Source organism: Poecilia mexicana, unplaced genomic scaffold, assembly GCF_051168715.1.
Source record: "Poecilia mexicana isolate PSO_F unplaced genomic scaffold, ASM5116871v1 scaffold_18, whole genome shotgun sequence".
Taxonomy (NCBI): Eukaryota; Metazoa; Chordata; class Actinopteri; order Cyprinodontiformes; family Poeciliidae; genus Poecilia; species Poecilia mexicana.
The window spans coordinates 24376518-24389615 of NW_028263387.1; the positions used below are offsets into that span (position 1 = coordinate 24376518).

General features: G+C 38.7%; 3 protein-coding genes across 3 annotated transcripts; all 3 read right to left on the reverse strand.

The window, feature by feature from the left end:
* Positions 1–112: 112 nt before the first annotated feature.
* On the reverse strand, positions 113–2143 carry LOC106911120 (tripartite motif-containing protein 16-like). Its single transcript, XM_088016130.1, has one exon. It carries the CDS (start codon positions 2039–2041, stop codon positions 173–175), a length of 1869 nt encoding a protein of 622 aa, XP_087872256.1. The 5' UTR covers positions 2042–2143; the 3' UTR covers positions 113–172.
* Positions 2144–2359: 216 nt separating this feature from the next.
* LOC148154292 (tripartite motif-containing protein 16-like) lies at positions 2360–6742 on the reverse strand. Its single transcript, XM_088016132.1, has one exon. The coding sequence runs from the start codon at positions 6476–6478 to the stop codon at positions 4826–4828; it is 1653 nt and encodes a 550-aa protein (XP_087872258.1). The 5' UTR covers positions 6479–6742; the 3' UTR covers positions 2360–4825.
* Positions 6743–10433: 3691 nt separating this feature from the next.
* On the reverse strand, positions 10434–12871 carry LOC106928800 (tripartite motif-containing protein 16-like protein). Its single transcript, XM_088015193.1, has 2 exons — positions 11791–12871; positions 10434–11595 (listed from the first exon to the last, which is right to left on the reverse strand). The coding sequence occupies exons 1-2, from the start codon at positions 12135–12137 to the stop codon at positions 10434–10436; spliced, it is 1509 nt and encodes a 502-aa protein (XP_087871319.1). The 5' UTR covers positions 12138–12871.
* Between the last annotated feature and the right edge of the window lie 227 nt (positions 12872–13098).

The window sequence follows — 13098 nt, forward strand, 5'->3', positions numbered from 1 at the left end:
ATGGTTCATTTCTGCTGTTAAGTCAAGCATGGCTTTGACTCTTATCCTTCATTTCTGGATTCTACTCTGGTCTCTGGGCAATGAAGAAATGACAACAATGATGGAGACTAAAGAAACTGAAAGTACAATACACATTTTAACCAAATGGATCGCTGGGTCAGATCACTGCTGACTATTTATGTTTATTCAACTCAACAGAGACTCCATCATTATAAACCCCAATCCCAGCATGTAGCGGCTGAGTGAATCTGGTCTGGACTCTGTGGAGGAGAGTCATGGTACCGGAGACGCTGTAGAAAGACAGAATACCTGCTCTGTGGTCCAGATACACTCCTATTCTGGAGGAAACTGGACCTGATACTGGAGTTTCAAAGTTGCTGTGGCAAAATCTGTACCCGTTTTTGAAACAAATCAAAGACCAAGATTTGTCGTTCAATCCAAATAAACATTCATTTGATCTTCCTTCTCTGCTGATGTTCTTATACGAAACAGCTACAGCAACTCCTTCTCCGCTCCACTGCACCTCCCAGTAACAACGTCCAGTCAGACTCTCTCTACTCAGGACCTGAGGGATATCACTAAATCTGTCTGGATGATCAGAATAAAGCACTTCTTCTTCCAGTTTTTCAGTTTTTTGTTCTTGTTTTTCCACTTCTTGTTTGTCTTCTTCATCCTCTACTTCATCTTCTTCATCCTCCACTTCATCTTCTTCATCCTCTACTTCTTCTTCATCTTCGTTGTCTTCTTCATCTTCGTTGTCTTCTTCATCTTTGTTGCCTTCTTCTACATCTTCTTCTTCTACTTCATCTTCTTCATGTTCTTCTTCGTCCAAAGTTGATACTTTTCTGTGATCCTCAGAAAATAACAGTTCTCTATGTGCTGTGTTTGGATCCAGAGTGATTTCTTCTGAATATTTTAAGAATCCAGCTCTGGTCTTTGGTTCTCGTTCTGGTTCTGACAGTAGAACATCCACATCACTTATTGCCAGTTCAATGTTTCTCCATGTGTCTCTCAGGACGTCCTGTAGTTCGTCCCTGAGCTCTGACACAGCTGCTGTCACGTCCTCAAAGTGTCCCAGAGGACGGATGTTGATGCTGGATGAGTGTGTCGACTCCCTGAGTGCTGGCAGTGAGGGGTAGTTGAGGAGAAACTGGGTGTGATCCTCTGTGTGTGAGAGCTGCTCCAGCTCAGCGTCTTTCCTCTTCAGCTCAGTGATCTCCTGCTCCAGCTTCTCCTGAACATCTTTGACTCGACTCACTTCAGTTTCCTGCTGGGATCTGATCTGCTGCTTCACCTCAGAGCTTCTTTCCTGGAGGAGACGGATCAGCTCAGTGAAGATCTTCTCACTGTCCTCCACTGCTTTATCAGCAGAGACATTGATGGCCTCCACCTCCTGTTGAAGCAGCTTCACATCTTTCTCTTGGTCCAGGATTCTCTGATGGATTTGTTGTCGACTCTCCTGGAGCTTCTTCTGCTTCTCAGTCACTTCTGATTCTGCAGAGACGGTTTCATGGCTTTTATGTTCCTCCATAGTGCAAAGATAACAGATACACTGCTGATCAGTACGACAGAAGATCTTCATCACCTCATCATGACGAGAGCAGATGCTCTCCTGGAGGTTTTTGGAGGGATTCACCAGTTTGTGTTTCTTCAGTCCAGGGACGTCGTAGTGAGATTTGACATGATTCTCACAATAAGAAACCAAACAAACCAGACAGGACTTGACAGCTTTCATCTTCCTCCCAGTGCAGACATCACAGGCCACATCTTCAGGTCCAGCATAGCAGTGATCAGCTGCAGCAGCTTGGAGTCCAGTCTTCTTCAGATCCTCCACCAACTCTGATAAAATGATGGTTTTCACCAGGTTAGGCCTCTGTTTGAACTCTTTCCTGCACTGAGGGCAGCTGTAGATTTTCCTCTGATCCTCTCCATCCCAGTGATCTTTAATACAGTTCATACAGTAGCTGTGTCCACAGGGAATAGTCACCGGATCCTTCAGAAGATCCAAACAAATGGAACAGGAGAATTTTCCTGAATCCATCTGATTTCTTGTCTGAGCGACTTCACACTGAAGTTTCTCCTTTTCCTGTAGACGTGTCTTGCAAAAAGCCAAACACCAAGTTGTTACTGATCTGCAGCAGTTTATGTGCTCAGTTCAAGGATCCTACCGATACTGACACTTTCAGAAGAGTGAAACAGGAAAAACCAGAAATGCAGCTTCAGAGTTTAACTCTGTGTTGAACAGAAAGGAGGAGCGTAGCAGCAGTTTTTTTCTATAGATCTTGGTAATAACAGAGGACTTCTAAAGGCATCTCACTTCATGTCAAGCTTTTGAAATATTTCAATTCAGACTCTGAAATTGGCCTCCATTTTACCACATTTAATGTTCCATTTATTTTTTTCATGCATCTTAGGTCCCACAAATTACATTCGCTGTTACCAATGTTAATATTATTTATCTATGTGAAAAGATTTACCAAGTCTACAGTAGTAAAATGTTTGTTGCACAGTAAAAACTTGAGCAAGTGTTGACATTAGAGGACTGAATTTCACAAAAAAACAATGTGATGCATAGATAAGAGATCAAATGAAAAAAAATCTGCATGCTGAATGAGGAGACATGGTTAAACACTGATAGAAATGAGTTTATCATCTACAAAATGATTGCATTAAGTTGTTGCAGCAGTAGTGATCAGCTGACATCCTGTCTAAGGAGGCCACACCCAGGTGTAGAATTTATAAAGAGAAAAAAAGGTCAGACAAGTTGGAATAACAGCAAATTTTACACAACTGGGGAGTTTTTCGAGTAATCGTGGGATGTTTCAAAGCAAACAGCAGTACCACTTTTCTCCTTCCCTTTTCTTGAACTTTACCTGACATTAAATAGTTTTTTTAGATTGTTGAAGGGAAGAGCCAGGAAATGTGCTGTTAGAAATGTTTTAAATATTGGACTGGTGATACTGTATGTTTCTTTAGAGAAAATAGTGTTGTTTCATTCGACAATTATTCAAGTCGTTCAAATATTCACTTCAGCAGCCATTCAGGAAACAGTGATACAACAACCACAAAGTTTAATATGTTTGTGAATAATACAATACAATATTTATAAATAATAACCAAGCCATGGTTTATAAATAAGCTGCTTAATTCATGTATTAAATGGCCTCCAGGTCCAATGACCCAACCCTGGTTTCTCTGCCTTATACTGCCATCTAGTGTTAATTTACAGGTACCAGACAAAATCAATGATAAATTATACTCCCTTTTCTTTTTTTTACTTTTACATCTTACAGTAATAAAAGTAGGCAAGGAAAGATCAGCTCTGGTTTTATTCGATTCCTTCATTAATTTCACACTAAAGTTATTTTTTTAGCATAACTGTTTTTCTTGATGTGATGAGTATTTCACTATGTCAAATTCTGAAACAATATAACCAACTGATAGTTTCTTACACACTGGAATACATGTTAAAATATTAAAGATAATCATTAAATGTCTGTGAGGACAAACAATACAGGATTTTCTCAATTGCACATTTTCACTGTTATACACGGACTACCATTGGTTGCCCATTTTTCATGCCCTTGATGAGTAAATATTAATTTCAGTCGCTACAGATTTGAGACTCTTTTAAAACAAAAAAGGTTTCTTGGCTCTAGTAGCCTTTATTTGGGAGTGAATTGGCAGAAAAGTGGGTAATGAGAGAAGGGGGAAGACAGGCAGTAAAGGTCATCGGGCCGGGAATCGAGCCTACAACGGCCGCATCAAGGACTAAGGCCTCCTTATGTGGGTTGTGCTTAACCCCTGCACCACCACAGCACACCCAGATTTGAGACTCTTGACTTAGAAAGTAGGACTTGTTATAAAGTCTGATTCACCCTAACTCCCAGTGTTGCATGTGCAGCAGAGACATTGATGGCCTCCACCTCCTGTTGAAGCAGCTTCACATCTTTCCTTTTGTCCAGGATTCTCTGATGGATTTGTTGTTGACACTTCTGGAGCTCCTTCTGCTTCTCAGCTCTTTCTGCTGCAGCTGGGACTGTTTCAAATTCATTCATTAAGATTTTCATCATTTCATCATGACAAGAACAGAGGCTGTTGATCAGTTCGACAGAAGATCTTCATTTCATCAAGACAGATTTCAACACAACTACAAATATTCCACTTGCTACATGCAACAGTGGAGAGGAACATCTTCCCTTTAACAGGATGAAACACCTAACAAAACAAAACCTGGTTCTGCATAAGCAGCTATTAGTCATAGCCAACTGCAGGCTGAAATACGGCGCTTACACAAAAAACACAAAGTTGCTTGTCCAGGAGTAGATTCCACGTGGAAGGAAAATTAAATGTCAGTTGTGGAATTTGCCATTGTTAGTTTCCGCACTTCCTGTTTTTAGCCTTAGATTGTTGATCCACTTTTCTTATCCTTTCTCTCTAAGTTTTTTAAAAATTAACTCCCTTTTGACCAACTACCTTTGTAACACAAAAATAATGTTTATCTTTTCTCTATTAGAATGGCTGGAACAACCATATTAACACCAAAACACTTTTGAATTTGCTGTGTGGATTTTAACAACCATTTGTTGATTAATAAATGTAAATGTAATTAACTTAGGTGAATCAAAATCCTCCTGAGCAGTGATAGTCACCATGGCTGAACAGAAACTGGAAGGGGCAGCACCCAAACAAACAACAAAATCAACAAAACAACAAACAAAATGAGGAAGTAGCTCCAGATCAGCTGATCTCTGAGCAGTGAAGAAACAACAACAATGAAGGACACTAGAGACACTGAAACTAAGATATACATTCTAACCATCTGCTATTTAGGTTTCAACAACTCAGCAGAGGATTTATCATTGCAGAGTCCAATCCCAGCCTGTAGAGGCTGAGTGAATGTTGTCTGGACTCTGTGGAGGAGAGTCATGGTTTCAGAGATGCTGTAGAAAGACAGAATACCTGCTCTGTGGTCCAGGTACACTCCTATTCTGGAGGAAACTGGACATGATACTGGAGTTTTAATGTTGTTATGCAAAAATGCAGAAATGTTTCTGTCACAACGCAAAGACCAAGATTTGTCATTGAATCCAAATAAACATTCCTTTGACCATCCTGCTCTGCTGATGTTTTTATATGAAACTGCTACATCAACTACACCTCCTCTCATCTCCACCTCCCAGTAACAACGTCCAGTCAGACTCTGGACACTCAGAACCTGAAAACAGTAACTGAATCTGTCTGGATGATGAGGATAAGACTGCTGTCTGTCACCCACAATTGCTTTTCTGTTTCCCTCAGATAACAACAAATTTATATTTACTGTATTTGGATCCAGAGTGATTTCTGTTGAATATTTTAACAATCCAGCTCTGCTCTTTGGTTCTGGTTCTGACAGCAATACATCCACATCAGTTAGTGCTAGTGAGACGTTTGTCCATGTGTCTCTCAGGACGTCCTGTAGTTTGTCTCTGAGCTCTGACACAGCTGCTGTCACGTCCTCAAAGTGTCTCAGAGGACGGATGTTGATGCTGGATGAGTGTGTCGACTCCCTGAGTGCTGGCAGTGAGGGGTAGTTGAGGAGAAACTGGGTGTGATCCTCTGTGTGTGAGAGCTGCTCCAGCTCAGCGTCTTTCCTCTTCAGCTCAGTGATCTCCTGCTCCAGCTTCTCCTGAACATCTTTGACTCGACTCACTTCAGTTTCCTGCTGGGATCTGATCTGCTGCTTCACCTCAGAGCTTCTTTTCTGGAGGAGACGGATCAGCTCAGTGAAGATCTTCTCACTGTCCTCCACTGCTTTATCAGCAGAGACATTGATGGCCTCCACCTCCTGTTGAAGCAGCTTCACATCTTTCTCTTGGTCCAGGATTCTCTGATGGATTTGTTGTTGACACTTCTGGAGCTCCTTCTGCTTCTCAGCCCTTTCTGCTTCTGCAGAGACTGTTTCATGGCCTTTGTGTTCATCCATTAAGCAGTGATAACAGATACACTGCTGATCAGTACGACAGAAGATCTCCATAACCTCCTCATGACAAGAACAGATGTTGTCTTGGAGAGTCTTGGATGGGCTCACCAGCTTGTGCTTCTGTAATTGTGGGTCATCGTAGTGAGGTTGGAGGTGATCCTTGCAATAAGAAGCTGAACAAGATAAACATGACTTGACAGCTTTCATCTTCCTCCCAGTACAGACATCACAGGCCACATCTTCAGATCCAATATAGCGGCAATCAGCTTGAGCAGCTTGGAGTCCAGTCTTCTTCAGATCCTCCACTAAATCAGCTAACATGATGTTTTTCTCCAGAGCAGGCTTTGGTATGAACTCTTTTCTGCACTGAGGGCAGCTGTGGATTCTCCTCTGATCTTCTCCATCCCAGTGGCATTTAATACAGTTCATACAGTAGCTGTGTCCACAGGGAATAGTCACCGGATCCTTCAGTAGATCCAAACAGATGGAACAGGAGAACCTCACAGAATCCATTTTATATCCTGTTTAATTTCTTCCAAAGAAAACAACTGAGTCACTCCAGAAGCCAAATCCAGCTTTTTCCCCTTTCTCAGCCACCGGACTTGTCAGCTCTTGCCTTTTGCTGCGCAGAGATCATAACAAAGATTTCTCATCTGCTAGAAGGAACCAAGAAATCTTCAGAAAGAACTGAACAGTGGTGGAAAGGCTAAACGGACTTTATTTGATGTTTGATTTCAGGAAAAGATGCTGTTTGCTTTTCCGGCTCAGCCATAGGCTTACATCCTGGAGGAGTCGGGAGGGGGTCCAGACCCTCCCAATCTTGGAAAAGTCTAGAAACCCTCCCCCCCCCAATACAAAATATTGAATAAATGTCTGCATTTAAACAAGATCAATATGAAAAGGCAAAAGCAACAACGAACAAAGTAAATCTGCCATTCATCTAAGAAAATAATAAGAATTATTTTTTTGGTCCCCCCCACTACTGTTAGAACAATGGTTCAGTCCAAAGTGTGTGAGGAGCAACAGCTGCCTGCTGAACAGTACAGGCTCCATTGGAGCCGCTGAAGGGAGGAGCTAGCTGCTAGCTGTGGCTCTGCAGCACAAACAAAAACCCTCCATTAAGTAAATACTTAAAGTAAAAGACATGTAACACCCTTTATTTACATTCATTGCTCAATAAGAAGAAATCTGCACTCAGACTGCAGTTTGTTATTTCATTACTTTGGCTGAATCATGATAAACAGCCTTGTTGTGCCTTGAATATCAAAACAAGCAAAAAAAGGCCACACTGCTTTCATAGACTTAAGCTTTTTGTCAAAGGCAGCAAACATCTCATTCATATTTAACTCTTACATTAATTAGAAGAGTTTGAAATGGGAGAGAGGGGCCTAGGAATGGCCGACAGCTCTGCGTTTGAGCCGAGAACAGGAAAAACAGAAAGTTATGCCTTTATTTCTCACTGTTTTCAATATAGAGCCTTTAAAACCACAAAATAAAATCTGAATATTTTTCTATATAAACCCTGGTGCTTTAAGTGTTATGTTTAAGTTATGGTACTTCCCAGATATTAATCTCTATCTACTTATTTGTCATGTCCTACTACCCAGGACATGACAAAACTACAAAAGGCTTAAAAATAAAGAAACTTAAGTTATAATTTAAATAGGCCATAACTTGTATTGGGAGCCATTTCAATAAATCAATGCTTATGAGGAATTTTATTAAGAGGAAACTTGTTTTTTTAGAACCTTAAATTTTTGTAAAGGTGTAGCAGAGATTAGATCATTGAGACTGAACAAAACTCGTATAGAAGCAATATTTGAGTTTTAGTTTTAGTTCTCAGCAGTTTGTTTACTGAGAAAACAGGTTTGATGTTTTTGGTTCTGCAGCTTGAATGTGGTTTAAAAACTTTTTAAACCACAAAAATTGGTCTTAAGAAATTTTCCTGTTTGTTGTCCCCCCCAATAATGAGATGGGATTTATGCCCTTGGGTTCACCTTAATGGAAAGTTGTTGTGAAATAATATTTAATTAACAGAAAACTGATTATTTTGTAAGGCAAAACAATTAGCTCAAATTACCAGAAACAAACAATAACCTATGATTATTTAATGCAAAGATAACAGAGTTAAGATGTATTTTTTTCATTTCTTAAGAATATGTTGAGTTCATAGGTTGATTTAGTTGCATCTCATTTTTCTTCATACTTTTTTCCATTCTGTGTAAATCAGGCGATTTCAACCTCTGCAGTCAGAAGCCTTATGAAAGAAAAGCAAATTTATTTTTATAAGATTTTTAACATTACTGTAGATAAATTGGGCAGATTTAGTTTTTAAGAAAAACTCCATTATTTCCACCATTTGTGAAGTAAAATCTGCTATGAGTTAAAATTAAAGAACTGCAGCAGTTTCACTTGTTATGCCTTCCTCATATATTAAAGGTAAACCTGTTGATCCTAAGTCTGCTGACTGTTAGGAAGCAAAAGGAGTATAAAACCCCAGTGTTGGCCTCACTGCACTAACTTCCTCCTACACACAGAATAAAATTTAAACTTTACTTTTTCTTCTTAAATCACTCAACCGCCAATCCCCTTCTTTGTCATCTGAACTAATATTTTTTCTGCTCCAGTAAGAAGCTCCAGTTCACAGTGGATGTAATCTATCCCAAGGTCTTGTCTTAACTTGCTGCAGCTCTCAGACTCTGGATCAGTCTGTCTCTAAATATTAGCTCTGTACAAACACTGGGACATTTTAAATCTCTACTAAAGACAGTTTTATGGGCTGACTTTCAGCAGAAGTCAACAGAAGCATTGTTCTTTACTAGCCTTTGTCATTGTTGTTCTAGTCATATTGTTTAATTTTCTAATTGTACTTAATTCTTCTATATATGTTTATTACATAACTGCCTCACATTACTGTATAATTTTATGTTATTAGCTGGTAAAGTGTTTGGGCCGCATGAGTGATTGGAAATGTGGTAAATAAATAAATTTAACCTTCACGCTGATCTGAGGTCACCTCTTCTGTTTAGTGTTGACCTTTCATGTTCTCCATTCTCTGGAATGTATTTAGCACGATTGTGCTACCATGAAAAGTGTGGCTCAGTCAGAATTGCCTTTCAGGAGGTTGAATAATAGTAAAGTAATAAGTAACCATGAGTAAATATTTCTATTTCCTTTTTTATTAAATATCCTTCCTCAATTCATTTTCCACTTTCAATATTCTAGTAGCAGAGTTAAAATTTTCAATAGATAAAAATATTAAGTATAATGAAAAATATCCATCATAATAAAAAGAAAACATGACCCAGTAAATTCAATTTATTTGTTTTTATGATCAAAACATAATGAAACAAGTTATTTTTATAAAACATTTAAACATTTTACATGAAATCAAAAGCAAACATAAGGATCAGCTAAACAAAACAATAAGCAGTTTAAACTGTTAATAATTCATTAGTTTCTGAAATGATTCATGAGTTAAACAATCATCCAATCCACATCTGATTAAAACACAATAACAGAATCAAATTATATTAAAGCTGATTACATTTTTATCTTTGAACTTTTCACAATACAAACAGACTTTCACCCCCAGATTTGTGTTAATGTGACAATAAAGTTCAGAAACAGATGACAAGCATTGAGGGAATAAAAGTTAAAACCTGCTCATCTCCCTGGGTCCGTGATGCCACGTGTAAAAGGGAAACCAAAACCACACAACACTGTTTTTTTTTTATGTTTCCTGTCAAAACAAGTAAAAATTAAACCTTAACTGCCAAAGTTCAAATCTTGACCATTCAGTGTAAAATCCTCCTGAATCACCTTAAGGAAGAAATTTTCATCCCATATTAATCTTTTATATCAGTGCTACACTTTCATCAGGCTTTAAGTATTAATTTATCAATTAATTGATTTGATAAGGTCTCATAAACTGTGGACTCTTATTAATGAACAACAAATGCATCAGTCTGAATAAATCAAATAGATAATTTCTTATCAGTGTGAAAGTGAAGGGAAATTATTCTACTTAGTCAGTGAGCCTTAAAAAATCAATTGTACATTCATTGAATGATCATAAGGAATCACATTACTGCCAAAATCTAAATAACCTTGTAGCTTTGTGAATATTTCATTATCAAAAGTCTCTCTCTCAATACAAAAACAGGATGTTACACTAAATTAAAACCATATTTTAACAAAGTTGATCCAGACATGATTGATGAATTTCAGTTGTCCCTCAGTGTTTTTCTTAGTGTTGACACATCATCTACTTTATTTATGGAGTTTGCATAAGACTGACATGACACTTTCATAAACATGAAGGACTTTTAATGAAAGTTAATGATGGTTGTCAATCAGTGTCATTCTGTAAATAACATTTAATGCAAAGTTCACATTTACTGGACCTTTAATGCATTTTTTAATGCAAATTTGGATTGAAAGTGTCATTATTTACCAACTAAAATAATTAAAAAGCCCAGTTTGCTTTGCTGTTGGTACTCTGGTTAACTCTAATGAGCTCAGCTGTGGTTCCATAATCTAAAAGCCAAAGCCCGGCGTAGAGCGGCTGAGTGAATGTGGTCTGGACTCTGTGCAGCAGAGTCATTTTCTTAGAGATGCTGTAAAAACACAAAACACCCAATTTGTAATTGAGATAAACTCCTACTCTGGAGGAAACTGGACCTGATACTGGAGTTTTAACATTGTTGTAGGAATAGGAGTAACTATTTGCGTCACAGTGCAAAGCCCAGGATCTGTCGTTGAGTCCAAATCCACATTTTTCTGATGTACCTGTTCTGGAAATGTTCTTGTATGTGACGGCAACTTCAATCTCTCCCCCCTTCCACTCCACCTCCCAGTAACAATGTCCAGTCAGACTCTCTCTGCTCAGGACTTCACAAAAATAAGTGAATCTTTCTGGATGATCTTCATAAGGCTGCTGTTGCTTCATTAATGTTACTTTTCTGTTTCTATCCGATAACAACAGAAATTTGTTTGCTGTGTTTGGATCCAGAGTGATTTCTTGTGAGTCTTTTAGAAAGTCAGCTCTGGTTTTTGGTTCTGGTTCTGGTAGTAAAACATCAACTTTACTCACTGTCAGTGAGATGTTTGATTTTATCTCTGTCAGTAGGTTTTCTAGATCGCGTTTTGCATCTGACAAAGCTTTCCTCACGTCCTCAAAGTGTCTCAGAGGACGGATGTTGATCCTGGATGAGTGTGTCGACTCCCTGAGTGCTGGCAGTGAGAGGTACTGGTGGAGAAACTGGTTGTGATCCTCTGTGTGTGAGAGCTGCTCCAGCTCAGCGTCTTTCCTCTTCAGCTCAGTGATCTCCTGCTCCAGCTTCTCCTGAACATCTTTGACTCGACTCACTTCAGTTTCCTGCTGGGATCTGATCTGCTGCTTCACCTCAGAGCTTCTTTCCTGGAGGAGACGGATCAGCTCAGTGAAGATCTCCTCACTGTCCTCCACTGCTTTATCAGCAGAGACATTGATGGCCTCCACCTCCTGTTGAAGCAGCTTCACATCTTTCTCTTGGTCCAGGATTCTCTGCTGGACTTTCCTTCGCTTTGCCTCAAGTTCCTTCTGCTTCTCAGCTCTTCCTGCTGCAACTTGGACTGTTTCATGGCCTTTATGTTCATCCATTAAGCAGAGATAACAAATACACTTCTGATCAGTACGACAGAAGATCTTCATCACCTCATCATGACGGGAGCAGATGTGTTCCTCAAGTTTCTTGGACGGATTCACCAGCTTGTGTTTCTTAAATTGAGCAACATCATAGTGAGGTTGGAGGTGATTTTCACAGTAAGAAACCAAACAAACCAGACAGGACTTTACAGCTTTCATCTTCTTTCCAGTGCAAATGTCACAGGTCACGTCTTCATGTCCAGGATAGCAGCGATCAGCTGGAGCATCTTTGAGTTCAGTCTTCTTTGTATCCTCCACCAACTGTTCTGGCATGGTGTTTTTCTTCAAGGCAGGCCTCAGTGTAAAAGTTTTCTTGCAATGAAGGCAGCTGTAGACTCCCTTCTGATCTTTTCTGTCCCATAAGTCTTTAATACAGTTCATGCAGTAGCTGTGTCCACAGGGAATAGTCACTGGATCCTTCAGTAGATCCAGGCAGATGCAACAGGAGACTTGAGAATCCATCTGAACTCCTTTCTGTGCCATATCCCACTTCAACAAAAGTTTGTTAAAACATTAATTGCCTCTACTGCACATAAAACCACCTGCATGCAGAAAAACACAACGTTCTCCTTCAAAAAATAGAAACATTCAGTCCTGGGGCTTTTCAAGTTCTGCTGTGCAGCTCTGTGAATCTGTTAACCTACTTTTTAGAAGGGAGGAACCATTGCAGGGATTTATAATTATGTTATCAGGTATCAGTATTTATGAGTACATAGCAAACATGCCCTTTGAACCTTTACAGCATGTTTTGACCACTTATAAACCTGCAAAAGTATAACTTGGATCATGTGACAAATGTGATGAAGAAAACACTTCTATGAAAAAAACAGATGTCTCCTCTAAACAAAAAGAGAAATTTAATTTCACCAAATCTTTAGTGGTTGCAGTCAAGCATGTAAAACAGAAAAAAAAAAAAAAATTTCAGGCTCAAGATTTGTTCCAATTCATTTAGTTTAAAGAAAGCATGATAAAAAGTGTAATTTTGACAGCTACTAATGCTTAAAAACAATGAAGACATTAACTTAAGAGGACTTGCACATGTACTTATAAAACCAGAATGAGTGTGTATGTGTTTAGATTCATGAGTTGATGAGATTAGAAAAGGAAAATAAGGTACTGCTTTGAATTTATTTTAAAAATTATTTTGGGTACTACTCATCATCTGTCTTGCCTCTTAATGAGAATAGATGGAAGTTATAATCTTAGATACTTGGGTATTTTGCAATTTATTGTCCTCAAAATATGAACTGAACTAAACAGAAAAGTTTTTAAGATTTTGGCAACTTATACCAATGAAATCTTGCAGTCTATGCTTCAACGTTAAATCTTTGTTAAAATAAAGGAGATATTTTGTTTTACTCTAGTTTCTAATACAAATTTCATAGTTCACTTGAAATAAAAACTAACTTACAAGTAACTTTTCAGCAAGACATATAAGCTTATC